General features: G+C 42.8%; 1 protein-coding gene and 1 long non-coding RNA gene across 3 annotated transcripts in view; both read right to left on the bottom strand.

Annotated features, from left to right (window-relative positions):
* Positions 1 to 11,007, bottom strand: part of LOC107202477 — a 64,765-nt gene extending 53,758 nt beyond the window's left edge. For both annotated transcript variants that reach the window (XR_001520694.3, XR_001520696.3), the window contains exons 1-2: positions 10,769 to 11,007; positions 7,622 to 7,829 (exon numbers count right to left, since the gene is read on the bottom strand). This is a non-coding gene — a long non-coding RNA (uncharacterized LOC107202477). The remainder of the gene's footprint in view (positions 1 to 7,621; positions 7,830 to 10,768) is intronic.
* A 502-nt stretch (positions 11,008 to 11,509) lies between these two features.
* BTBD3 (BTB domain containing 3) lies at positions 11,510 to 23,726 on the bottom strand. Its single transcript, XM_015623184.3, has 4 exons — positions 21,068 to 23,726; positions 20,428 to 20,518; positions 19,810 to 19,928; positions 11,510 to 15,874 (listed from the first exon to the last, which is right to left on the bottom strand). The coding sequence occupies exons 1-4, from the start codon at positions 21,388 to 21,390 to the stop codon at positions 14,842 to 14,844; spliced, it is 1,566 nt and encodes a 521-aa protein (XP_015478670.1). The 5' UTR covers positions 21,391 to 23,726; the 3' UTR covers positions 11,510 to 14,841.
* Between the last annotated feature and the right edge of the window lie 2,915 nt (positions 23,727 to 26,641).

Below are 26,641 nucleotides of genomic sequence, written 5' to 3'. Positions count from 1 at the left end.
AGAGCACAGCAGTTTTATGAGGGGATGAGAAGGAAGAAGGGGAGTAACTAGTAATTAACTAGTAATAAGTCAAAGAAATAGACTTAGTTGTTTGTTTGAGATTTGCAGATGAGTGTTTCCTAACGATAATCATGTAGAGACAGATGGGTGTTGAGATCCTCAGGACTGGATAATTCATTCCAAATGCCTCAGATTTCGTGGTTTACAAAATTTAAAGTGACTTCTTCAAAGACTAGGCAGTGATGAAAGTTCAAATCAAACAAACTTTCCTTTACACCTTAAGAATTCAATGAGCCTATACAAGCACCATTTAAGTGATTAGTTTTTGGTGTGCTAGTACTCTCACTTATTTCTCAGTCAAGTACCTCAATGAACTCCCTGGGTTACAGCTAGAACTCAAAAATTATTCACTGAAAAGAGCTGTTGAATAACATTTGACACTCACAGGAAACCATTTGTAAATAATCCTCTATCAGCAAAATTCATTGACTAAATTATATGTGGTTAATTATTCACCCATCTCTCACCACACAGCGTTCCCCCCTCCTCTTTGACAAATTCCTAAAATGATCAAAATGCTGATCACAGCCCAACAGTTTATGCAGCCTCTTGCCTCTGTCTCCTTTCCAGTTCCTTGCCTCCAGTCCTCTAGTAAGCAAACCCTTCTGGTTCAGCAATTTGGCAAACCAGGGAAATTTTGACTTGCAATTATATAACTGCTGCAAGGCACTCCAGTCAGCAGGAATGCCAGCCAGGGGATTCGCAGCTGTAAAAATGCAGAAGCAGCCATCCTCCCCTACCACAGGACTTCTATTGGAAACTCAGCCCTCAGTTCTGAATGCTTTGATTTATTGGGGGGAGAGGCAATGTGAAAACACTGTCAGGCTTCTGCAGCCACTGAGATATGAGACTGATCCATCCCTGTACATCACGCTCAGGAAAAGCGCAGGAACACGGAAGGCAATAAATTAGAGGACCCTGGAGATGTGGGATGGGAGGAGGAATCAGAAGGATAAACTTAGCTTGTGATTAGCTTCAAATCCTGAGAAACATTAAACAAATTCTGGCTGCTTCATGAATTACACCTTGCCTTTCCCAATTGTTCCTTTATTTGTAATTCTCTAGCACAAGTGCAGATCCACACTCCCCCTGCTCCTGGCTTGCAGCCACTTGGGCCAGCAGGATCTGCCTGCTTTGTTGTGCTCCATTTCCCACATATCTTCTTTAGAAACCCCTTATTAAGATCTTGGACCTGGAGTATTTTTAATTCTGCTGAGAAATCCTCACTTAGGGAAGAGCTGCTTTGGCTGACAAGGCCTTCCACCCATCTGTGGCCCCAGATCGTGCTCTTTCCTTCCCTTCTCTTCCCATTATCCCACTTTTTAAGGGATTGCTTTTAGACTACAGAAATAAACTCTTTTCCCACCCTGTCTGCACAGTGCCTTGTTAAACTATTTATATAACAGCTCTCCAACTATTAAAGGGTAAAACTGCAGCTACAAAATTCATGCTGCACCAATATCTAAACCTGAGTTAGCTTTCCCTTTCTTGTGACAGTTTGTATTAAATTCCACGTTCCAAGGCCTTGCTGACAATCCTCAGCCCTGAACTAGACCTGTTACTTGCTTCACATCTGATTCCTGGAGCATGAGGTTCTGTGTGATATTGTGCATCCTACCCTAATCTGTTTGCAGGTGCTCCTCCTCTGCAATGACTGATCACAATTAGCCTGGAAATGTCTTCCTTCTGCTCCTGTCCTGCACACGAGCATGGAACCCCTGAAATTCCCTGGAAAAGTATCACCATTCATACCTTTGGATCCTCAGACAAAAGGGATCTTTCCAGCAGAGTACATTGGACTAGACTTTCTTACAGAGTTGTCCCTTCAAGGCATTTCCTGGGGCTTTTTCCCAGGGCACTTCCTGGGTTGATGAGGGAAGAGATGACAGGAGAGCCTGCAGTTTTGGGAGGGACTATTGGCTGCAGCCCTGAACTAGTCATTTTGCAGCTCACCCTCTGTAAGGCAGCTCTGTTCCATGGTGGTAAACAGGCTTATTTATTCTTCTCACATCTCATTACTAATGCTTTCGATGTATCCTAAGTAGACAAGCAACCAGCTTCTGTCCTTGGATACCAGCCCAGTTCTCCTTGACTTCACCAGCACGCACAGACTGAGGAAAGAATTCAGCTCAGTGTAGCATTTACACTGCATGCTGGTTATTAAAAGAGCCACCAGCTCCTGTTTCATAAGCAAAGATATAAATTCCAGGCCATTACATAAAATTACTTTACAGAGCATTTACTTAGCTACAGCTGCAACTTGCAGACCTCTGCTCACCCTTTGGAGGAGGAGCAGGGACAGCCCCACTCCCCTCTCCTGCAGAGGTGCTGGTACAAACCAGGAGAAACACTGCACATCCCACTCGCTGCCTCAGCCCCAGTGGGAACAAGAGCTGAATTCTGGGGGCAGCAGGGGAGGGGGGATTCTGCGCCTCTGCCCCACTCAAGTGTGACCCCACCTGCAGTGCTGTGTCCACATCTGGGGTCCAGCACAGGAAGGACATGGAGCTGTTGGAGTGAGGCCAGAGGAAGCCACCAAATTGATCAGAGGGATGGAGCAGCTTTGCTTGAGGAAAGGCTGAGAGATTTGGGATTGTTCAGCCCAGAGAAGGCTCAGGGGTGACCTAACTGTGGCTTTCCATTACCTGTAGGGAGCCTACAGGATGGAGATGGATTATTCACTAGAGCATGGAGTGACAGGACAAGGGGGAATGGCTTCAAACCAATGAAAAGTAGGTTTAGATTAGATATTAGGAGGAAATTCTCCCCTGTTACAGTGGTGAGGCCCTGGCACAGGTTGCCCAGAGAAGCTGTGGCTGCCCCATCCCTGGAAGTGTTCAAGGCCAGGCTGGATGGAGCTCTGAGCAACCTGGGATAGGGGAAAGTGTCCCTGCCCACCTTTGGGGGATTTGAACTGGATGATCCCTTCCAGCCCAAAGCGTTCTGTGGTTCTGTGATTCTGTGGCATATCAGGAAAGCCAATCTGAGATCTTGCAGCTGACCCAACTAACACAAAAGGGTGAGATGGGGCCTTCTTGTGAGTAAAACTGTGCTACAGAGCAGAGCAATTTCCAGGCCCCTCTCAGGTGTCCTGTGAGTCATTTCTTCATCTGTGAAACAGGGCTAATACTTCCCTCACAAACAGGTGATAGGGAGATGAAAGATGCTCAAAGATTAAGTATAGTCCATAAAAACATGACAGGCTTGATTCAGTGTAAGCTGGCAACCACTGTAAGCAATTCAAAGGCAATTCCATTCACAGATTTTAGTGCTGTAGTGGAATGTTAATGTCTACTTTGCTACTGCAGTTTGCTTTGCAAAGCCACAGCTGCTGAGTAGAAGTCATTAGGGGAAGCGGGGAGAAGCCAGAGTTTTTGTAAGAGTGATCAGGAGCAAATTAATTCATGTTTGCTATGAATTTTGCATCAGTAGATTTCAGTGCCAATCCAGTTGTAGTAAACAGTTAATATTCCCCCACTGGCTATTGTTTTGAGCTGTCTTCAGATGCATACTGACCTCCCTAAATAGCTGTTAACATCGCAGGGATTTTCTTTGCAGCTGATAACCCAAGGCAAGAACCTTCAGGCTAAAAGCTGACATGGGAGCTGAGGTGTACCAGCTCACTGGAGCTGTGCTGATGGATAGCTGAGGCTCTGATTTGTAATTAAAGAGCAAAAAAACTGAATTCTGAAAAACAGCTGTGGGATGAAGGTGGAGTCTGCCATGAACTCGATGGCCCTGGAGTTTCAGACAGCAGCTTTTAAATTTTTTCTGTGCAGGGAAAGAGGCCTGACAGAGGTGTGTGCTTCCATCACATAACCCGTCACAACCCATTGCCCACACAGTTGTATAAACGAGCAGAGCACAATATTCCAGGCTGAATTTAAAAGAAATTAATTCTAGCTAATTTACCTAATCCAGTCACAGCACGGCTCCAGAGACAATTTCATGAGGACAGTCAAAGGAGCAGAAGTGTGTGAACATCCCTAAAACTGAGGACTGTCTGGGGAAACAAACCTCCTGGTGGCTTTCCTAGCAACTAGAAATCACAGAAATCACTCTCACCTGATACCACCAAAAAGCAAATGATGAGAGCCCTTAGACTAGAAGCCAGTTGTGATGAAAAACAAGAATTAAAGGAAAATAGAGGCTCTCCTACACTCACTGTACAGGGCTCCGTGTCCATTGGTAATTGCCAATAGAAAATATCTTCCAGAAATTCCTTGTGCCACTTCCACTGCCCCTCATACTGCTGGTTGGTGGTGTGCTGCAAACCTCCTCTAGCCAGAGCTCTAAACAATGCACACAGCTGACTCCAACTTAGATTTGACACTTTTCCTCAAGATTAAATGGGCTACTTGCAGAGACAGACAACTCGGTAACTTCAAAGCTCCTGCCTTAGCTAACAAGAAACAAATTGCTTCCCCAGTGACTCCTCCCGAGGGAGTAATGCAGGATAAACCTGTGATATTTGCATTAATTCATCTTTAAACATAAAGCAGAATAGATTCTGTTTCTTTAATAAGTTTTCACATTATTTAAATGGACTTGTTTTAAAAGCCAATAACATGTTTGCTTTGGGAATATTTTGCATTTATATTTACATTTTGGCTGACGGCTCATTATATGGGAAGAGCTGTTGGAACTAAAGCAGTTAAAGATTATAAAGATTCTAGAAAGGATTTACATCTGAGGCCCCATTGATTGTGATTTCCAGCAAAGTTACTTTTCCCCATTTAGTGACATTTGAGGATATTGGGAATCTTTTGGTGATAGAGCGATCCTTGGCTCCTGAGGAGAGAGGGGCTTTGCTGCACCTCTCCTGACTCCTGCTGCCTTTGGAGCAGGTTTGATCTGCAGGTAGCAAAGCACTGCTGAGGGGGTGGGATTTCATTTTTACAAAATTATTTAGTTTCTTTCATTTTTGCATTTTCCCCCCCCTCTGTTTGCAGCGGGGGAAATCAGGATATGGAAGAGTGAAGGGAACACTTCAGAAGAAGGGTAATTCTTTTCTTGTTTGCTCATAATGAACACCACAGATTACAAGGTGCTCACTCATTCTGTCCTCTCCAGTTATGTCAAAGTGCTTTGAGACCATTGTTGGGGTATTCCTGCCACACCAAGTCTTGGTTTAGGATTTGTTATCCAGCTACCTACTCTTCCCTCTGCAGCAGAGCAGGTGTAGAAGGGACCACATATCACCCCAGTCACTGTCAGCATTTCAGTTTAACCTGACAGCAAAACTGGACTTCAGTAAGATGCTGTTGGTGGAAGGACCTGAGGCACGACTCAGTTCTGGATGGGAGAGCGAATGCATGAACAAATCTGTGAGGCCGTGTAAGCTCAGATCTCCATCAAAGTCACAGAAAACCTTTCTGGTTTTCTCCTCTTGAGCTCCTCTTGAGCCCAAAGAGCTCCCAGGCACTCACAGCGTTGCTGTCCTGAGAGACCAGAGCTGCTGTGCTGTTGTCACTGCTGACCCAGCCCGCAGCAGCAGCAGCGTGGTGTCACACACGTCAGCGGTGACACCCCACTGCCCGAGCGGCTGCATCTCTCCCAGACTTTGTTTTAGCCTCTTATTAGCTGCAAGAAATTAGCTGTCACACAGAAATCACACTGCTCACAACCCATGGCTTGGGAATGGTATTTGTGCAAAGATTCTCTTAAGGCAGACGTGAGGTTCTGTGTTTTTTAATAAAGTTCACAACTGAATATTATGAAGTGGTGGGGGAAACCAATACTTTGGTCACTGGGTAAATACTTTTGAGCTCTTTACTGGCTTTAAGATTTACTGCTTAGCCACTCCAATTCCTATCATGTACAAACGTTTCCTATATTAACAGGAGAAGAGTGATTTGTGGGCAGCAAATGGGAAACAGGACATCAATTTAATGGGGCCATTTGGGGTTAGCATAAAATGACAGAACAGCAGGAAGCAGTTAAAAGCTTCCCTCCCAGCAATCAAAGCCCTGCAATTTTGAGTCTTTTTCTCCAATCAAGTAGTGTATTGATGAGAAACCAGTTCTGATAATGACCTTTGAAAGACCTCATTCTGGCCTTCTGGTGTAAGTCATTTCTCTAACTATGGGGTCCTAAGAGGAGCTCAGCAAATTCATGTCATCTACACAATCACTCCAGATGCATGAGAAATGGCAGAAAGCAAGGGCAAGAGATTTCTTTTCCCTTAACTTGGCTGAGTTTTGTTTTTTTTTTTCCTTTGAAGGCCCCTGATCTCAGCCTTAGTTGCTGGTATTGCTTTTCCTGTGTGCTGCTTCCTCTCCTGTCTGTCCCAGCTCATCGAAATTATGGATGGACCATCCTTACTAATTCATCAGTCCTCCTGTGACTCAATGCATGAGTTCCTTCCTGTGCTGCATATTTTTAAATCTCATTCTGTAAGGCTGCTCCTAGATCAAGTCACATTCACATTTCATTCCAAGCTTTATTTTCAATTAATATCACTTTTTTGGCAGTGCTGAAAAGAAACTCTCATTTTTCTTTCAAAGGCAGACATGGAGTGTGGAATACCAGATTTCCTAGATGGGAAATGGTAGCTCCAAATCCTGCTAAAGTAAGGAGATGTATTTTATTACACAAAAATATACCTTCAACTGATGACAACAAACCTGCCAGCACAGACCATGCTACTGGAAAATCAGGACAACACATGTATTCCAGCTGATATTCCTGACCACTCCACAACCTGCTTTTAGAGCTCCAGTTTTCAGTTGTGAGCCTCTGCCTTTTCCCAGGGCTCCAGAGCCAGTGATACCCATGATCACCATGACTGCTCTGCTGGGGAGTTCTGTCTGTAAAATGGGATGAAAAATGACTGCCATGAACTGGTAGGAACCCCAACTTCTAAATATCTCATGTTGCACTCCAGTGGTTTTTAAAGCTCCTAATACCCGCTGAGAAATGCCGTGAAATGCTGACCTGGTATGAACTCCCTCTGTCAGCTCACATTTGTCCAAACCCTCGGCAGGCGTTCTGCCAGATCTGGGATCATCCATCCCCCTGCAGCTGGCAGAAGGGTGACACAGAAATCACAGCGCTCGCAGAGGCCATGCTGTGTGCCCCAGCTAATCCACCCCAAAGGCAGCATGGTGAGCTCACAGCCAGCTCACACCAAGTCAGGACAAGTGTTTGATAAGGGAACACAGCACCCTGCCACTGCCATCCTGGAAACACAGCGAGCTGCAGGGAAAGCTTCCTCTCCCAGCTGTGTCTCGGGACTCCTGCCCTTTGCCATCTTATTATAAGCCAACAAAGATCCTGTGTAGAGGGGTGAAGGAGAGTGATCAGTAGGACAATTACAGACTATTTTCCTAAGCAGGGTCAACCAACCTGCTCATCCCCAGGCACTGAGGAGGAAAAACCTCTAATGTAGCACATATTGTAAAGGAACTACCGAGTGAAGCATGGAGGACAAAGGCAAAAACACACATGGACTGTATTCTAAGGCAGCAAAACAAATTCTGCCTTTGTAGGGTCTAGGGAAGTCTTGAGCATAATCAACTTTTGAAAATCATTTAAATAGTTGTCATGACTCTATTCTTACCTTCTGTCTGTTGATTTGGCTCCCACGACGCCTGAATAGCTCTCCTGAAGCCAGTTTACTGTCTATTGTCTGCGCCTGATGAGAGCTGTTATTTCTGATTAGATACTTTCCCTCTGTATTCCAGATCTCTGCCCTTCATTTCTCTCCCTCAGCACATTTCTCCCTCAGCACTAGTGGTGTCTGATGTGAGTACCACTCCTAGCACGCCCTGGTGGGTAAGAACAAAAGCAAGAACACCTCAGCCTAAGGCTGCAACCAAGGGACCATAACCTCACATCTGGAAGTGCCTTCATGTTGTGCTACTCCCATGCTCTGGAAGTTCTACGGGATTTAGTATTTCTGAGCTAAATACATTTCCATCATTCTTTTATTCATAAAACGCCCCACTGCAAAAACAAGCCAGGCTCCAGCTCCCTGTGAATTTATTTTATAGCATCACAATTTCCTACAAACAGAGCATTAAAGAAAGAGATGATTCCATGTATGTTTTTAAGGTGCAAGTTCTGTCTTCCAACACCTCCCCTGAGCCCACTGGGACTATTGACTCTGGAAAGGCAGAGGCATAAATTAGTCTTTGCAGAATCACAACTCTTATACCCTATCAAAAAAGTGAATTAATGCTCATTTTCCCTTCTAAGCACAACCAGCAACTGGCTGGAGAAAACTGAAATACATCTGTACCCACACAAGCATTATCCTGCCTCTCATGCCACACTAGGCCAGCATTCAGCACATCCAGGGCAGCTTGCGAGCAGCGCACCAAAACACCGGGGTGTCCCACCCTCCCTCAGCCAGTCTTCTCCCACCAGGTGTTTCCAGCACCCCCAATCTCAGCACAAGGGGAATCTCTGGGTTCTGGGCACATGGAAGCCTCTGGCACAGAGCAGGAATGGGCAGCTCGGGGGAGAAAAGAGCTGGAGGATCTCCCAGAACAACAAGAAAACAAAATGGGATTCTCAGCTGTGAAAATCACAATCACATGAATCACATGCCATTCAGCAGCCCAGCCACAACCCTCCATCACCGAGGGTGTTGTGATCCCAGCTCTCTGGCTCACAAAATCACCTTGCTCCACCACTGCCCTCACACGGGGGGTCCCCAGGGCACTTCATCCCTCTGCTCCCTCGCAGCTGCTGGTGTTTGACACCACGCTCAGCACGTGGCTGCTGCCAGCATGAGGCAACACAAGGTGTTTTGCCCCCAAGGAAGTGGAAACCCTTCCTCTCTGCACAGCCACAGCAGCTCCCCTTGGATTCCTCTCCATGCAAGCCCCTGGCTGCTGTCAGGCTAAAACCAGGCACGGCTGTTTTTGAAACGCCGGTGCTCCCCAAGCAGCACTTAACATCCCTGTGAAGCTTTAAAATGGGATCTAGAAAATAATTGCACTCACTACTATCTGTTGAAGTGTAAACCCCATTGGACCAGGGTGAAGGATTCCTGAAGGCCAACTATGTTATCTTTGTCTATAGAAAACAATTAAAAAGCTGATTTTAAAATGCTACAATTAAAGGCTTAATATAAATGAATTTCTGATGCTATCAACAAGCGCACAGACTTCAAGAAGCTCTTTCAAAATACCAATGCCTTCAAGCAAAAAAGCTGGTTTTGTTTTTACTTCATGGTGAAGGGACTATGGGCAATTTACACACACTTTCTAATCTTAAAAGTACTTTATCTGTGCTAAGCATCTTATGCGCTATGAATTCTATATACAGATTGTAAAAATATACATAAAGCCTTGTACAAATTTACTGTTCTGTCTATAGATTCATGGCTGAAGATAAAGCATTCTAGCAGAAAAGCTTGGGGGCAGGCAGACAAAATCTGATGAGCAGGAGTTCTGTAAAATTTAATAGAAACATTTCTACCTTTATTTTAGATAATCAGATTACAGTGGGATTTCAAAATTAATTTCCCTTTCTTTGGCAGTTTTATGTTGTGTTTTGAGAATAATCATACAAAATGAACACTACAAATGAAAATCCTGGGTTTATTGAGGTCACTAGGGCAACTCCTACTGATTTCAGTTGGGCCAGGGACTCATTTTATGAGGAAGTCTTGGGGAGAAAATAAATTCAGACTTCTAGAAACAGAGCAGCATGCCAAAAACCCTTTTCTTAATTTTATTTTGAACATGGCCACTCTGCCATCTGAGAAAGCAGCTCTTTCCATTGCCTTCAGGAAATCAGCAGGTACTCCTGCAGCCACTGATTCCCTGCAAGCATGGAAGGACAGGTTGGCTTTCAAATCTGCTGCTTTTTACCATGGCCAAGTACTGCTGGGGGGTTCAGCTGCCCATCGTGTCTCACCCTGGGCCAGGATCTCAGCTTCCAACAAGTGCTGGGCTTGGGAGGTCCCAAAGGCTCTCCGAGCTTCCTTAAGCTCGTCCTGGGCTGTAGGATAGCTACTCTTACTAGGCCAGGAAATTCTAGGTTCCTACACTTGAGAGCTGAGTGTTCAGAGCCTGTGTTAGACAGGATCTTTCCCTGATGAGGCAGCAGCTGCACGCTCCTGAGGAGTTTCCAGCTACGTGGGAGCAGGGAGCCCTCTCCACCAAGCAGGATATTACCTGCAAGACAAACAACTGAGTGCACCTCTTGGGGTCCAGCTCCTCCCAAGCCCAGAAACACCCTAGCACTTTTTCCTTCCACTTCAAACTTCTTTTTCTTTTGCTGGCACGAATACACATGTGATTCTCTGCCTCACCAAACATGGTTCAATACACTGCTCTCCCTAAAATCTATTTCCAAAGCAAGTGTCCTATCACTCCTGTCATATTTCCAGCAGGAGCAAAGGAGAATGTCCCTTTGGATGAGATAGACCATCCTTTATGCATCTTGTCCACTTGGTTCTGGCCTGCTTACCAAAGCATCTGAGGCTGCCAGCAGCACCAATCTCCTCTGCTAGGAGGATCACCAATGCCCGAGCTAGGCTGCTGCTGCCAGTGTGGTCCTTGCTGCACCAAACCACGCTGATACCTTCCACACATTTATGAACTGGTGTCATTATTACAGTACAAGGCATAGGACAGTCCCTGCTTGAAGCCAGTCCCAAATGAGAAGTGCTGGGCACGTAAGAGAACTTGGATCGAGAATGGAGCAGTGTGGTGCCAAGTACTGAAGTAAGAATTCTAGAAAGACAACTTACCCAAAGTGGCAAATTTGATGCCTGTAAACATGCTTCAGTCAGAAGTTTGGATGAACTCTGAAGGTATTGATTTTTTTCTGGGGTAGACTTCCTCAAATTTCCGTATCTCTTTATCAGACTGTATTTTTTACCATTAGCCAGTAATATATGGAAGGTCTTGGAGATGGACATCATGGAAGTGAGGCTTCAGCTTCACTGACCTTAAAAGTCAGTGAAGTCATTTAAAATGAAGTCTCAAATCTCCTGGAAGAAAATTGTTAATACTCAGAATTCTGAATAATATTATATAATTAACTTTTCAGCAGAGAACAGCCTCTTGGCACTAACCATGTCCTTTCTGATACATCAGAGACTGAAAAGCATGGCCTTTCCTGTGCCAACTGTCTTTTAGAATAAACAAGAGACCCTCCCCCTTCATCTCCACATGCTTAATAATATTAATAGAACATGAAAATATTAATGCTAGTAGACAAGGTCTTTCATAAAGCACATAAATGAATTCATTCACTCTAGCTCATTAGCTTAATCGTCAACCTTTTTACAATGTAACTGATTAACATTTTCATTGTTCTTCCCTGTTTTTTCCTTAGACTTTTGCTTCTTTGGGGATCAAAAGATCTCTGAATGCATAAGCTCAACAAATATCCCTGCACAACTGTACAACAATAGGAACTGTTAGAAGAGATAACTAAGTAAGGGCTTTCACAGCTCATGCTTCAAAGATACTGCAGGAGACAACCGTTTAAGAATCATTTTTATTTTTATGTTTAACGTGATTATACACATTCATGAGTCCAACAAGATCTGCACTGTGACATTAAAGATACAGTACAATAACATTCAACATGAGGTACTTCATATATTTATATATATCTGTCCTTTATAAATAATGCTGTAAGCCTGCTAAGATCAAACACTGCTTCAGCACAAATGGGTGGTGGGACCTGAAGTGAGCCGAGTTTATCACAAAAAAAACCAAAACAAACAAACAAATCCAAACCAGTTCAGTGCAATAGGTGTGTAGAAATTAAAATGCTTACTTAAATACTATTTTAGATATGCAGAAAGTATATTACATTATACTCTCTTATCACAGATTCCTCTCACCAGCAAATCAAAGATACAAGTAGCAAAGACAGCCAGGAACAGTTTAGACAGAATCTGTGAGGTGATCTCTATCGATATTACCTTTACATTCCAGGCTGATATGGCTGATGCTTGCAAAATGTCAGTCAGTGTATTCAGGCTTGGGTGCTTCTGTTAAACCAACCAAATCCACATTCAGACACCTCCTGAAGTGCCCTGATGTCCCCAGGTGAGTGGCACTGGTCACCTTCTTACATCCCAGTACTTGCTAGCATCACCAAGTGCTCAGAAGCAAGTTGTGCTGTGAGCATCAAAAGGTGTTTTGGGTGCCTTTGTTTGTTTGATCAACCACGCTGGAAACCTTTCCCTGCACCAGCTCCTAAAACCTGGAACAGACTCAGAGGAATTAAGCTAGAGGTTGCTTTCACCCTACTTCGTCAAAAAGACTTCATAAAAGAATCAAATAAGAACAATAATTAAGTAACAGATCATTTTCTACATATTACAGCTACAGAGTATTCCGATCTCTGAACTGCTCTTCCAGCCAGTGAACATAGCAGATACATCACCTTTATTTGCAGGTAAGTCAAAACAAATAATAAATTAAAAGTGAGAACCCAAGACTAGTTAAACCAATGCAGTACTCTCTGACTTGTCCCACCAGCTGTGGCACATTTTTTTTACCAAACAAATCGGAATGCAGCTCACTACCACAAACAACCTGTCAATCTGCTCATCACTCGGAGTAATTACGTCTGCATCAGCCACTTGCTGTATGAAAACTTAATCAGCTGATTAGCATCTTTCTCTGCTTTGAAATGTATCTAAATAAATGGAATTGCTGCTCAAATGTTGTCTAAAAGTAGATGACCATTACCTCATCACAATCTCAGATTCCTTTTTATGATCTCTTCAGCAACTCTTTCTCCACTCCATACCATTTATACTCGTCTATTTTCAGCTGCAGATCTAAATATAAATAACAGGAGGTTTTTTTAAATCTCTCCCTGGGAGTTTTCCATGGAGCATTCTGTTTAGATTTCACGAGCAGTCTGGATTATGTACATCTGTTACAAAAAACAAAACATTTTTCTATGTATTTTGAGGGTATTTACATTTGAGAAAGAGTGCTGCTTACACACACATGTATGTATACAAAACATTAAATGCTAAGATGGATGAAAGGCATAAATCCTGCAGGGTACTTTTTTACCTGGTTCTCCTTTTATTACCTAGAGGGAAGATCTGGGCTTTGGCCATGAAGTGTTTGATGACTACACTCCAGTTTTCCTTACTTCAGATGGTATTTTGGACACTGCAAAGATGTATTTTGGCACTTTCCAATGGCCAGGGGCCAGGATTCCAACCGCCGAGCAACACTTAGAGAAATAGTATTAAACTGGTAAGAAATCATATGAGAAAAACATTTTTACTACAGAACTGACAAGTGAATTTAGGGTTATGCTACATTAATGTGTTCATATACTGTAATATTAATCTTCAGCCAGTCTAAAGAATCATTTGGTCCTCTCATTTTGTTAAAAGGTACGCAACAAACAGAACCCACTTTGGAGGTGAAGCAAGAATGAAATGCTTTACAATGGGCAGTGTAGCCTTTGAGGAACCACTGTCCCAGTGCAGTGATGAAGGATTTTCTTATGTTTCAATAGTACCTGTAGTTCTTATTTATACTAGTTTCTTTCCCTGATACAAGGAGTATCCCTCATACTTTTGCAAAAATGATATGGACATGCGACAGGAAGTTTGGGGGAAAAAACTCAGGCAAGAGAAAGGTTCTGTACCACATAATCCTCTGATTGATGTGTAGCCATAAGAAGTTGCAAGAGCTCCAACAATAACCCATTACAGGAGACTTCCTCCCCCTCACTGCTATCTGATGGTATATAACTAAGTGTAATATGACCACAGTTGGGAATCTTCTGTCTGTCTAAATTTCAGCTGGTAATAAAAAGAAAAGAAAAAAAATCTTGTATTACAGAAAAAAATACAAGTCAAGATTGATACATTCTTTTGTTCCTCTAAATTCTGCCTCTACCATGTTTAGGAAAAAGAAAAAAACCCACCCAAAACAAACAAAGAAAAATTATCCTGCATCAGATGATTGATATAAATTCCCATTTATTTAGCAAGGGTTCAATGAAATGCTGCTTAAAGAGCAGATCAACTCCAATGTAGCAAAACCTGGGTCATGGGAATAGAGTTTCAAGAGCTGCATTCACAATTTGAACACATGCAAGTACTTCCTTGCCTTCAAGGTGGGGTTCCTAGAAAATCAACTCCAAGGGTAACTTGCCAAGCCCACATCCCTTCCTCACTGTGAACATGTCCATGCACTGGGGACACAGTCAGTATGCCATGGAGCTTCCTGCAAGATGCTTCCTTCTCCCCATCTTCCCCTGAAGCCATCCCAAACAGGCTGCAGGAGAATCTCACAGGATGAGGGTTTAAATTTGCACTTTTTCTGCTTTTAACTGAAGGACTTCTTTCAGCCCCCATGGTCAAAAGCAGCTTGGTTACTGGAATCTCTAAAGTCTGCAGAGCAGACAGCAGAGAGAGCTATAAAATAAGGCTCTTCATTTTCTATCCCTACCTCCCCAATACCAGCAGAAAGCAGAAAACGGAGAAAGAGAAAACAGATCAATGAAGACAGTGTTTAGTGAGATACAAGAGGGGGACGTCCTCTGGTGATTCACAGGTGCATCAAAGGAAGGGTGAGCATCACCAGCAAACAGGCACCCCTCTTACAAAGCCTTTAAAACTTGCTTGTTTCTACGAGCTTCCAGTTTAAATATTACACTTAATCACCAACGATGCTACAAGTACAGCAAGCCAGGAACTTGCCACAGCATTTAGTTATGTATTCCCTGTACTGATCACATATCTGCAGATAAAAAGCTAAGTGTCAGTAGGCCTGAACCAGACAGGTTCTTCATAGCAAAATGCTTTTTGTATCCACACACTCCCATTCAAGCGTAAAATATGAGTTCGGGAATTTGTCCTCCCTGTACCCCCGTGCCATTTGTACTGTCCGAGGAGCACTGAAACTGAACAGTCACCTTCCCACACTGAACTTCTGTCATTCCTTCCTGTCCAAAATAGCTGAGCTCGTTCCCATCCAGAATCACGCTTGCTGTGTAAAAGGTGTCAGGCTCAATCTGCACTGGATATTCAAACCACACGGGAAAAGTGTTACTAGAGCCATCTGAGAAGTATTTACTCAAGTTCTGGCCCAGGATAACTCCCTGTCGCTTCAGTTCGATCTTGGCGCTGTACTCTGCCGACCCACAGCTGGAGCCGTAGAGCCCAAAGCCGGCAATGAACACTCTCTTATCAACAGCAAACTGGATGCTGTCACAGCGGCCCCGGTAGCGCCACTGGTTGCTGCGGTAAGCGCAGGACTGGAAGCGGTGGCAGCGCTGAGGGACGAGGCCTTTCCGGGGCTTGCTGACAAACTGCAGCTCCGGCTTTTTGGCAGCCGTGTACCAGAGGAAGATGTCGTTGGTTTCGTTGAGCGTCAGGATCCCGGACTGAGCAGCGCCGTTGGCGAAGTCGTCGAGGGCCATGGTAGGGATGCGGATCAGGTAGAGAGCCTTGCCCAGCACCTTGCGCTTGTTCTCTATGGTGGCCGTCAGCTCCTGTCGCTGGCACTCCACTTCAGCCCAGTTCAGAGCTGCCTCGAAAACAACAATTTCTTTGGCATTCAGAGTCTCCCTTCGGAGAATGCTTTCAAGAGTCTGAAAATCAATGTCACAGAAGCCCTCAGACTTCAAAGCGAGCTCAGCTTGGGCATCAATCACTTCCCAGCAGCGCTGGGTCAGGTCAGGTTCCTCGAATAAGCAGCTCTGGGAGAGCAGCACACAGGCATTCTTTGCACTCAGACTTGTCTCGAGGAAGTTGACGCAGGCTCGGGCCAGGTGAGGGACAATGTACTTCTTGGCAGCATAAAGTGTGGCCAGGACGGTGTCTGCGGCCAAATCGATCTCATCACAATAGATGTACCTGAAATAAAGCACACGGGTGTAACGCTGCTGCTTGACACAACAACAGTCTGTCAGCAACAAACTCACACAAAATCAGAAACACTGAATATTTAAATGGCTCCACACTAAAACCAAGCAGTGCTTTGGGAAGCATTGATTAAGCCCAGAAAGCACAAAAAAATCAGCACTGATGTTAAGCCCATGGAAGAGAACAGGCTTAAATCTAGGGTGAATCCAACTTTCCATTTGGGGTGCATGCTATGAGACAACTGTTTAAAAACTGTGGCCCCTGCAGCTCTGTGCTCCTTCCACACAGCCAGGGGCTCCTGCAGGGCTGCCCCACTCAGCTCCAGGAGTCTGGAACATGAGTTATCAAGAGTTCCTGGACTGCATGTCCCCTGATGGTGAACTGTGGTTTACTGAGGTGTATGCACAAACACTGGAATGATAAATTTGTAGACAGTAACTAGGTAATCTAAGAAGAGAAATGCTATTCAAGTATATCAGGTGCTACCCATTTCTGTAACTTCTGGGTTGGGTTTTTTTCAGAGGTGGCTTTTTTGTTTGGGTTCATGCTTTTGGTTGGATTTTTCAAGGGTGATGAAGCATACAGCAAATGGAAGATTTTCAGGTTTTTAATGCTCACAACATCCTAACTCAACTAGCACAGCATTTTCACTCAGTCTCACTGCATAAGGATGAAAAAAGCTTTACTGCTATGGTAGTGTGGTGGAAGAGATGAAGGTGAAATTCTATTTATGTGACTAAACTGCTGAGATTCATTGCTCAGAGAAATGAAGCATTGTACAGTTTGTTCTTTTCAATATCTCATGCTTCAGGGCCCCATTTGCAGCTGGTGAATGCAATGTGCTAAAACCATGCCAAATGCAATTTCACTCTTCACAGGGATAAGCAAGTCTTGATGGTTATGGCTGATAAAAGTGTCTTCCTCCAGAAAAGCTAAAGTTGTATGCAACCCTGTACTAATTAAAATTTTCTAGTTAGCAGGTTTCCCTACACAACGAGTTTTCTGCAGAACAGATGTGCCTATAAAGAGGAATTAGTACCTACACTGATCTGATTATAGCTGTAAATAACTATCTGTATTTTTGCAGCTGTAAGATAGTATCCTCCATGCCACACTAGAAAAACACGCAGAGAAGAGGTACTGCTCCAGCAATATAAAATCTAAGAGGTTATGGAGAAAAAGAAAACTTACATAAAGCCAAGCCTATTTTTAGTCTTTACTACTTGGTTTCAGCTTATTTGTTAAACCAAAGAATCCATCTATGTATCGTTACAGGCTTAGCTCCTTGACTGCCCCAAAAATACCATTTTCCAATTAATATTATTTTATGATTCTCCTCATTTTTCTCCAACTCTTTCCTCCCTTCTATTACTCCCTTTGCCTGCTAGTACAGCAGAGAATGATGACATCTGTTTTAAACTGAAATAGTACAAAAGTTGCTGTTTTAATGCTCCTGAAAATAAAAAACTAATATCACTGACGTACAGCAGACACAGCACAGACTGGCTGTCAGCAATACTCCACACCTCTCACTCTGCCAATGCACCTCAGCTCTGGTCTGCAATTACTGATATTTCAGTTTCACCCTGTTCTCAAACACAGGATTCTGCCAGACCACAGGGTTTGATGGTTTAGTAACACATTCAGCCTGGGATGAGATGAGATCACAGTTCTAACTTGAACAGTTGAGACTGAGATAAGATACAATACATTAATGCACCAATTCAGTTTGGCAGCTAGACTATGAGTTTAACCCTGTTTTTAAAACTGTAGAGAACAGTCAAAGCAATTTTACTGGGAGAATAATTAATGTCTACCAGTTGTGGTATTTCCTACGTTATACCTGGCAATACCTTGTTTGTTGTCAGAATGCCCACTCTATAATAAAACACAAAAAATATTTATGCCATTAGAATTCCTTGGCCTGAGGGGGGGCAGGGGGAACCAACCCAGCAAGATGTCAAAACCAAAAAACTCAAGCTAAATGTATTTTCTGACAAAGTTTATGGTGCAGAAAGAAGCATATGAAGGAGAGGCTGCTTTGGCATAGCTGAAGTCTTTCCCTCCGTAGCAATAGAGCCTTGTGCCATCCATGGCCCACAGCAGTTGCAGGAAACACTCACAGGGATGGTTTTCTGGAGTGAGAGGAGTGAAGGGGATGGTGGCTCCCCCTAAGCTCCACATGCAGTGGGCTCTGGTGATTAGAGACTGCTGCACTGCTGAGCACCATCCCTGTGCCTTCCCTGCAGCATTCCGGTATCCGCAGGCACCGGGGCACTCTGCAGCCTCAGGCACGCTGCGTCAGGGAAGGCAGCAATGGCAAGGTTACCTCAACAGCCACACAAACCACAAACTTGTTCTGGTCTTTTGGGTTTTTTCAATAAAAACTGAGCAGGTGAAGAATCCCATGGTTCTGGCCATGCTCTCATAGATAGTTTCCTAAATTGCCATGGGCTAAATAATATGCCAAGACCTAGATGCCAGTGCTGATACTCTCTCTTCTAGGCTTGCTTTCTGCACACATTTCTTAATGATAAATTCAGAAAGCATTCAGTTTTTATACAGAAAATCATGTTTAGCCACAGTAAAATAGATTTGCTGTTCAAAATGAAAATGGGGGGGGCGCGGGGGCTGGAAGAATCCAAGTATCTTGTATTTGTGATTTGTAAAATTCAGCAGGAAAGAAAAGCATAAGTTTGGGCTCTGCCACAAAATCAAAAAGGCCCAAAGCAAAGATCCATAACATACTTCCCTACAAAATGTTATATCTTAACTTTATATTCCAAGTCTACAGAACATCTGTGGAGCTCTCCTGGAAGTTACCAATAATTGCACAGAACATTCCTGATATCCTGATGATAACCCATAAAAACTCTACATGCAACTTTGAATGTTCATCTATGGTGCCATAACAACTAATAACTGTGTCATAACATAGTGAAATGTTAAAAATGAAAAAGAAACTCTTCTGTAATCACAAGCTAATCAAAACAACTTATGAAATACAATAAATTGCTAGCTAGTGATTATATCATTACATGCAAGAAAACCTGCAGCATATTAAAGGGATCACTATCAGGTACTGATGTATTTTCTGTATAGGAAAGTAATGGCATTTATTTAAGCTGAAGGGGAAAAAAGACAACCTCAAAGCCATAGCATTTCTGTGATAGAGCATTTCTCTTTGACAACCAGAGTTTATAGATACATCCAAGGACAATTCAGCAGGGAAGCTGCTTCATTATGCCCATTTAGGAAAAGAGAGCATTTCTTTTGCCATTTGCAAGAAGAAAAATAATGATCATGTAAACTGACTCGTTTTCTTGTTAGATAAAACCCCCTATTCATGTAAACAGCCATTTTATCACTTTCCAAATGCATCAATATGATGCATGAGGAGAAATTTATTTTTCAGAGGCTATACTGAATAACTTAGGGTCATTTTCCTAGGACAAGACCTGTGTACTGCAATTTTCTAAAAGAGCTGGAATGATGTCAATCTACAAACCCAGCAATTTACTGGGTCTGGGGGAGCTTTATGCATGCATTTTTAACTTTTCTCTATGCCTGCAAAGTAGAACAGTTGGTTCGGGGTTTTTTGTTACAGCTGACAAATCTTTTTAGTAACTCCATTCCTTTGTGTAACGTGTAGTGACAAATCAGATCGATAGGCATTACAGTACACAATGTGCCCAAAGATCCCCTGTCAAAGTCATTATTTACAACTGCCTACATTAGTCTAATATGTGTGTGCCTGGAAGAACAGGGGGGAGAGCAAAATGAGGTGAAAGTTTAAAACACAAAAAGAGGAATATTTCAAGTGACTGCTCTCTGTTTATATGCAAGTGTAATACTTCAGCTGTGACATTGGCAGAGTACGTATACATGGGACAGGAACACATATCCAGCAGATGAATGATGCTTACTTCAGCATTGCAAGAAAAGCAGCAGGCTCAACATCTGGTATACGGATCTCATCTTTGTCCTCAGCAAGCTCTCCGTAAAACATCGCATGGAATACAGAGCTCCCAACAGCCAGGACATACTGTTGAGAAAGGGAAATCTTATTTCATGCTTTGAACTGAAAACACTGCCAACACAAACAATGTGGGAGAGCCACTCTGAGCATACTGGGCTGCACTGACAGGCTCTACAGACACACTTCAGTAAGAAATGAAGTCCAAGTTAAGAACAAATTACACGTTTTCCTTGTGTTTTACTCTCCTGGGCATAGATGCATTAGCTACTGGAAAACACTCATCTCCACCACAGAAGTTAACTATTTCTAGGAACTCTCAAGAGCAGTATTAATCAACAGCACAAAGCAGTATTCCTAACTTTGCTGCCTTAGCCCAACAAATGTGCTGTTTAACTGAAAACACAAAGGAAAGCCAGGGACAGATTATCCCACTGCATGTGGCCTTTTCAAACACAGACTGCTGCCTGTCCCAGAAGAGCTGAGCCTCCCACGCTCTGTCCCGCTGGAACCGTGGGAGCTCTCTCTGGCTCTCCCCACCCCAGCGGATCGTGCAGCTGTTGCTTACTTTGTGTCCTGGCAGCCGCTGGGTCCCACCTGGTGGCCCGACCACAAAATGAACATCTGCCATCAAGTCATTGTTGAACATCACTGCATTTCTACAAACAGAGGTAGCGTGTTAATTTGTGGCACCCGGGAACTCTCTCTGCATGCCCCAGACCCAAAATATTCGATTTTTTAACAACTTCAAGTTGCTTGTTAGCAAAGAGAAGCAGGTCACACTTTTCTTCAAGCTACTTTACACATCATTGCACAAATATACTGGAAAAAACACTAAGGAGGAAAAAGCGTGTTTGGTATGTGTGTGTGTGTGCAATAAAACAAACCCCCAAACTTCTGAGAACTTTCCAAGAAGTGGAAATCAAAGTCTAGAGCATGTATCCCCACTGAGGTCTGAAAGCAAATCTTTATGGTTATGCTGCAGCTTTCAGCAACATTTTTATTAACTCAAACAGATGCACTGACTGGAAAAGAGATACTAAAATATTTTTCCATTACCAAAATCCTTATTTCACACACACATACACAAAAAAACCCCAAAGAAATAAAACATAGCTGTGTTTTCTTCAGCAAATAAATGCATTTTGGACATTTTGCTACTTTTCACCTCTCCATTCAAACACCAAAAAAAACTGCCTTGAACTTACCTCTCTCTGATGGTTGGATAAAGTCCTTGCCAATTAGGTGCAGGAATAGTGTTGTTGTTATTGAGGTTTTGCTGATGGTACTGCTGGACAGCAGTTGTATTAGTGTTAGCTGGTTTCTTTCGGGGAAAAATATCAGCAGCCATCTTCTTCTTCTTTTTGGTCTTCAAGGTAATGATTTCATAGCAAACTGGAGGCAATTTGCTGTTGCTACTGCTGCTGCTATTTCCTTTCTTAGAGCTCTTCTTAGACCTGTTCTTGACCGTCTCTGGAAGCATCAAGAAGAAGGTGAGACATTTCATGTTCTTTCCTTTCTCATCTACCATGAGTATACCCGTGTGTAAAGCCCGACAGCCTAACTAGCTAGGAACATTTAGGAATGTACGTGGAAGCTGTTACACCAAAAGCAGCAGAGCTGAGAGTTTGCTTCTTTTCCAGCAAGACAAGGTGACCTTTCCAGCGCACCGAGTAAGAAACTGACTTTAAGTTTGATCCAGTACTTGAATCGTTAAATACATCCCCATCATTCCTTCCAGCTTGCTTTCTTTCCAGCTTTCCCGATCAGGAGCCGCCTGGCAGCGCTAGAGCCCGGGCAGAGGGCGGCAGGAGCGCCCGGTGGCAGTGCCAGGCTGCCGGCGAGCCCAAGTTGTGCGGGCAGGGCTGGGAGCGGAGCGGGACCGGAGCCGTGCGGCCGGAGCCAATGGCTGCAGGCACGGAGCGCGATTGGGCTCGCACACAGTGACACCTATTGTAGCCTGCGCCGCTCCCACGTTAAAGCCACAGCGGCGCTCCCGCGGCTCCCACGCAGCCGGCGTGGGAATTAGGGAATAAAAGGCACGCGCGGCTGCCGAAGCGCACGGCTGGGCGGGAGTGCGTGCGTGTTTCTCTGTGTGTGTGTGAGCTCTCCTCGGTGCCGCTTCAATTTTCAGTAAGAAGTTGGAATCAGGTAGAAAGATCTGAGTGTATCGCCGTGGGAGCTGTTTCCACGGGCATTCGATATTAGCACGGCTTCCTTTGCCTCTAGCACTGCCACAAATCCCTACTGTAAGAGTTGTTCAGCGAGTGTGCGACAGATATCAGAACCGAATTAAAGCAATCAAGCAGCAGCAGAGACAGCGATGCAGCCAAACAATCCCTTTCAGCGCAGCTTCTATTCCAGTGTAACATGAACAGGGATGAGGTCACAGCTTCAGCTTTAACTCCTTCTGTTTCCAGATAACATAGCAGCCTTTGACAGGGGTCCCAAATCACTAAGCAGCGCTAATTAAGCCAGCTTACACCAGACATGGCTGCGCCACATCAGAAGAAAACTTCTAGATGTGCAATCAGATTAAAGCAAACCAGAGCGAATATATTTAATCAATAGTTCAAAGCATTAAATGGAAAGGTCTGAATGATTTAGAGAGTCTCGAGCAAAAATCACTCCTTGAGATGCAAGAGTCCAGTTTTATTCACAAAGACTTTCTGAAATAAACAGGATATAAGCTATGTCAACCAAACCATTTAAATAGGACAGAAGTCTAATTTTTTGTCATTAGTTTACTCAGAACTTAAATTTAGAACAGATTTCTTTAACAGCAGGTCAAGTGTATAGAAAAATCACCAAGCATAGCCACTTAAAAACAAAAGCAGGGAAATAAAAAATACTTGTTGTGAGGCGTCAACATATGACACCTTAAAATACTGGGAAGCAGATAATTAAAATATGATTTCATAATTACTTTCAGTTTTAAAGAAAAAGCCCCTCTGCTTTCAAAGCTAATCTAGCCACATTTTGCCTTAATTAGTTTTGCTGGACAAGAGTACAGCAGGGAAATTAAAGTGATAAAAGGCTGGTGAAGAAATCTTGTTGAAGCCCCTGACAGAAACCCGCCACTGACTCAAACAGAAATATTACTCAGGCTATTTATTCCATCTCCATCCCAAAGGCTTGAATCACAGCTGTGGCTGTGTAACACACACTCAGAAGGTCTTTAACCTGAGAGTGTGCAAGTTATTTCAGAGATTACCAGGTCTCCTTGGGAGATGCTCCACACGAAGCACTCACTGCGCGCCCCGGCCATCTGGAGGCTTTGCTGCAGCGGTTGGGGATGATGCCATTCCCAGACACATCTGTGCTCTCTGTCTGAAGGCACTGCCCATGGAAGGGGGAAACAGAGGGAGGGAGACGTGTCCATGCCTTGGCTGCTACATTTCACAATCCAACATCTGAGTGCAAAATCTCCTCGACTGCTGCTTTAAAGGAAGATGGTGGGTTATGCCTGGTGCAGCTGAAAGGCAGAGACACGTTCCTAAATACATTGAGGGGAGGTTATGTAACTTCCAAAGAAATTATTTCTAGCAACCTTTTCTTTCTCCTCCTCGCTTTTTCTTTTTTATCTGCAACAGATTGGTTAGAAAGGGAAACTAAAAACCTAAACCATATTGAACTGTAGAGAGGGAAAAGAAGGGGTAAAGGAGAAGAAACTCATGCCACAGATGGGATCTTATAACTGCTCACAGCTATGTTTATAACGGGAACACAGCAGGTATTCCCAGAACAGAATTTGAGTTTGTTGAGTTTAAGTTTTTTTTTTCCTCTCCTTATGTAAATTTCCAGTCCTTCCAGTTACAAAAATAACCCTTTTGCCACTGCACAGGACAAACATTTCAAAAGAAATCTTTAAAAAAAAAATCTCTTAAAGATACAGAAAACCACAGACTCCAGAAAATCTGGTTCTCAGCACTGCAGTTGGCAGAAGGCAAAAGATAACAGGGGTTGGAAAATTTGACTGTTGTTCCACAAATTCATTTTATAGAGTCTCAAAGTACATAAAAATCAAGATCTCTGCACATTTCTTCAAACCAATGACCAGGACAAATCCAAAGATTTCACACACCAGATTAGGTCACTGGGAGGCTACAGGAGATAAAGAGAATGAGGGACAGACTGATCAGCTAACTCCGTGTGGGAAAGACAGATTGTAAATGTGAATCCACAGGAATCCACCAAGCTTTGAGTTCTGGAGCACATCACACATGCACAGCATGTTGTGCTTTCTGGAAAAGGAGAGAGGAGCTGTAGCTGAAGCGTGTTCTGCCGGAACTCAGAACAGTCAGACAGACCCCAGTAGATGAGAAGTATCTGCACGGCAAGGTAAAAATCCAGCCCAGTAAATAAAAAGCCAAACTGCCATCTTTGCCTGCTCTTAAGCCACCCACCAAAACCCAGTCTGCTCTAACTGGAAGATAGAAGCGATTCCAGAACACTAAAATATATCTATATAGATTTATATATATAAATAGATTTAGATTTTTTGTAGAATTGCTGTGAAAACCTACAAACCTCTTGCAGGTTCATACCACCTTCCACTGCACTTCATCACCTCAGGAACCAAGTCTCAAACTACTCATTAGATGGATGTGAAACACGAAAAACAACCCCCAAAGAATTAGTGCTATTCTCACTCCATATTCTTTCTGTTTTGGCAGCAGCTTCCATTTATTTTCCTACAACAGTGTTTTGTTCTTTTACTATACAAATACTGTTAATGAATTTAGAAATCAATACACTGGCAGACAGTAAAAAACCCCATGAGCTGCTGCCTGTTGAAAGACCAGTCAAAATCCCCAGTTTAGATCAGTCTGTCTCCAACAAGAGGATCAAGGAAATTTGCCTTCTCTGATCCACAGATCTATCCATTTCTGAAATCTTATTACAATGTGCTCCTAATCTTCTTCAGCAAGTCTCATTTTTCTTCATTAATTATATATTAACAGAACTAAACTTGATATATACAACTGAGAAAAAGGGAAGCACAGTTTGTCAAAGGCACATTAATTTTTATTTTACTAGCAAAGTAGTCAGACCAGAAACATTTCAAGTTAAAGGGTATAGGAAATTCCATGCTTACATCTTAACACTGGCCTAATGGGTATTCAAAATGCCAGAAGAGAAGAATTAAGCAAAATAATATGTTCCCAATCTGAGGTACTACACACCAAGTTACATGCCCCTTCCAAAATATTAGGAGCAGGTTATGAGCCTTTGGAAATCCATTTCCTGATGAAACATTTTAAACATTGTGAACTGAAGCAGCAGCTTTGCTGTTCAAAGCCAGGTGTGTGCAACACTCCTGCCATCCCAGCTAATTTATCCTTTAAGAACATAATATAACTGGTGCAGCACAAAAGTCACAGTAAATCCCAGCTCTTGGTACAACTTTTAATAACCTGTTACTACTATAATTATGCCTTCCTAAAGGTAACTCCCAATAGAGAAATCAATTTAATTTCCAGCGCTGATGGGAGTATTCTTCCTCATACTTCGTCTCTCCTGATGCAATAGCAAGGAAACCAAAGAGTTCGTATCTTTTTTCTCCTTCTGATAAGCCAAGTTTTTGTACATCTCTCATTTACAGGCCTGTTCCTCATGTAGTAACATGAGCTAGGCAATTCTATAAAACACAAGCTTTCACCAAAATTCCCAATTGTTTGTTACGACCACATCATGAATAAAGAAAAGAATTCTTAGTAAGCAATGAGGAAATGCATACATTTCTTTTTCTGTAAAGTTGCCAAATATCTTCTTTGGCAGTTACTATGCCTATGCATTATTAACATTGTTTAAATTCTGAATTTCCCCTATAAGGAAACAAATTTCAGATGTAATATCTTGATTAACCAAAATAAACACACAATGTTACTATTTAACAAATCTACCTGTCTGTCCACTGCTAGCTTTCATTGACTTGAAGTTAACTTAACTTTAAGCACTCATTTAAAAATTTGTTCTGTTTACCTATCTATAAATTACTTGGAAGAGTCCTTCCCAATCACCATTCCAACCCTTCTGTTTGTAAAAACAAATTTGCAAAGAGGACTGACAGCTCATAAATACCTTTATTTCCTCAAGTAAACAATTGTATTGCAGCGGACAAAAACTTCCAATCTCCTCTCTCCTAAGTTTCTTATTGGCAGCACTGGAGAAAATCAAGATGGCATCTACTTCTGTCTGCTACATGGAAAAGCTGGCAATGAAGTCTAACTCAGTAAGGTCTTCTATGGAAATAAAATTAAACAGGAAGGAAAGATGGGAAAAAATGTAAAGACTCTCAAACAAGCCAAAATAGATACTAAAAACAATATCATTTACATCCCATGATAGCCAAGAGCTGTGAAAGAGTAGATAGTATCAGAGTAGAATTGCATCTTGAACCAAGACTAGAAGCTTCAAAACAAAGTCCAAAATAGTTAGTGTATTTTTCTATAGAACTGACACTACACTAGCAACATACTTGTTACCAAATATTTTTAACTGCTTAGTGTTAATGAGGATTTAAACACTTTGTATAACATTATCCACTAAGATAGCTTTTACTTTTTTATCTTAAATGCCCTTGATGCTTAAAAGAAAACAAAAGTGGACAGTCCTGAGCAGCCTAGTCAAAAGGTAAACACAAAATAACATAAAGTAGAAACCTAAAGAATGAGTATTCACAACAATTTTTTACTCCTGTAGTATTTGCTAGCATACAGGCTATACATGGCATTTGTTTTTAGTCTCTCTATCAAAGCAGTCTTTCTATTAAATCTTTA

Source organism: Parus major, chromosome 3 (genome assembly GCF_001522545.3).
Source record: "Parus major isolate Abel chromosome 3, Parus_major1.1, whole genome shotgun sequence".
Taxonomy (NCBI): Eukaryota; Metazoa; Chordata; class Aves; order Passeriformes; family Paridae; genus Parus; species Parus major.
This window is presented reverse-complemented; position numbering and strand designations above follow the sequence as displayed.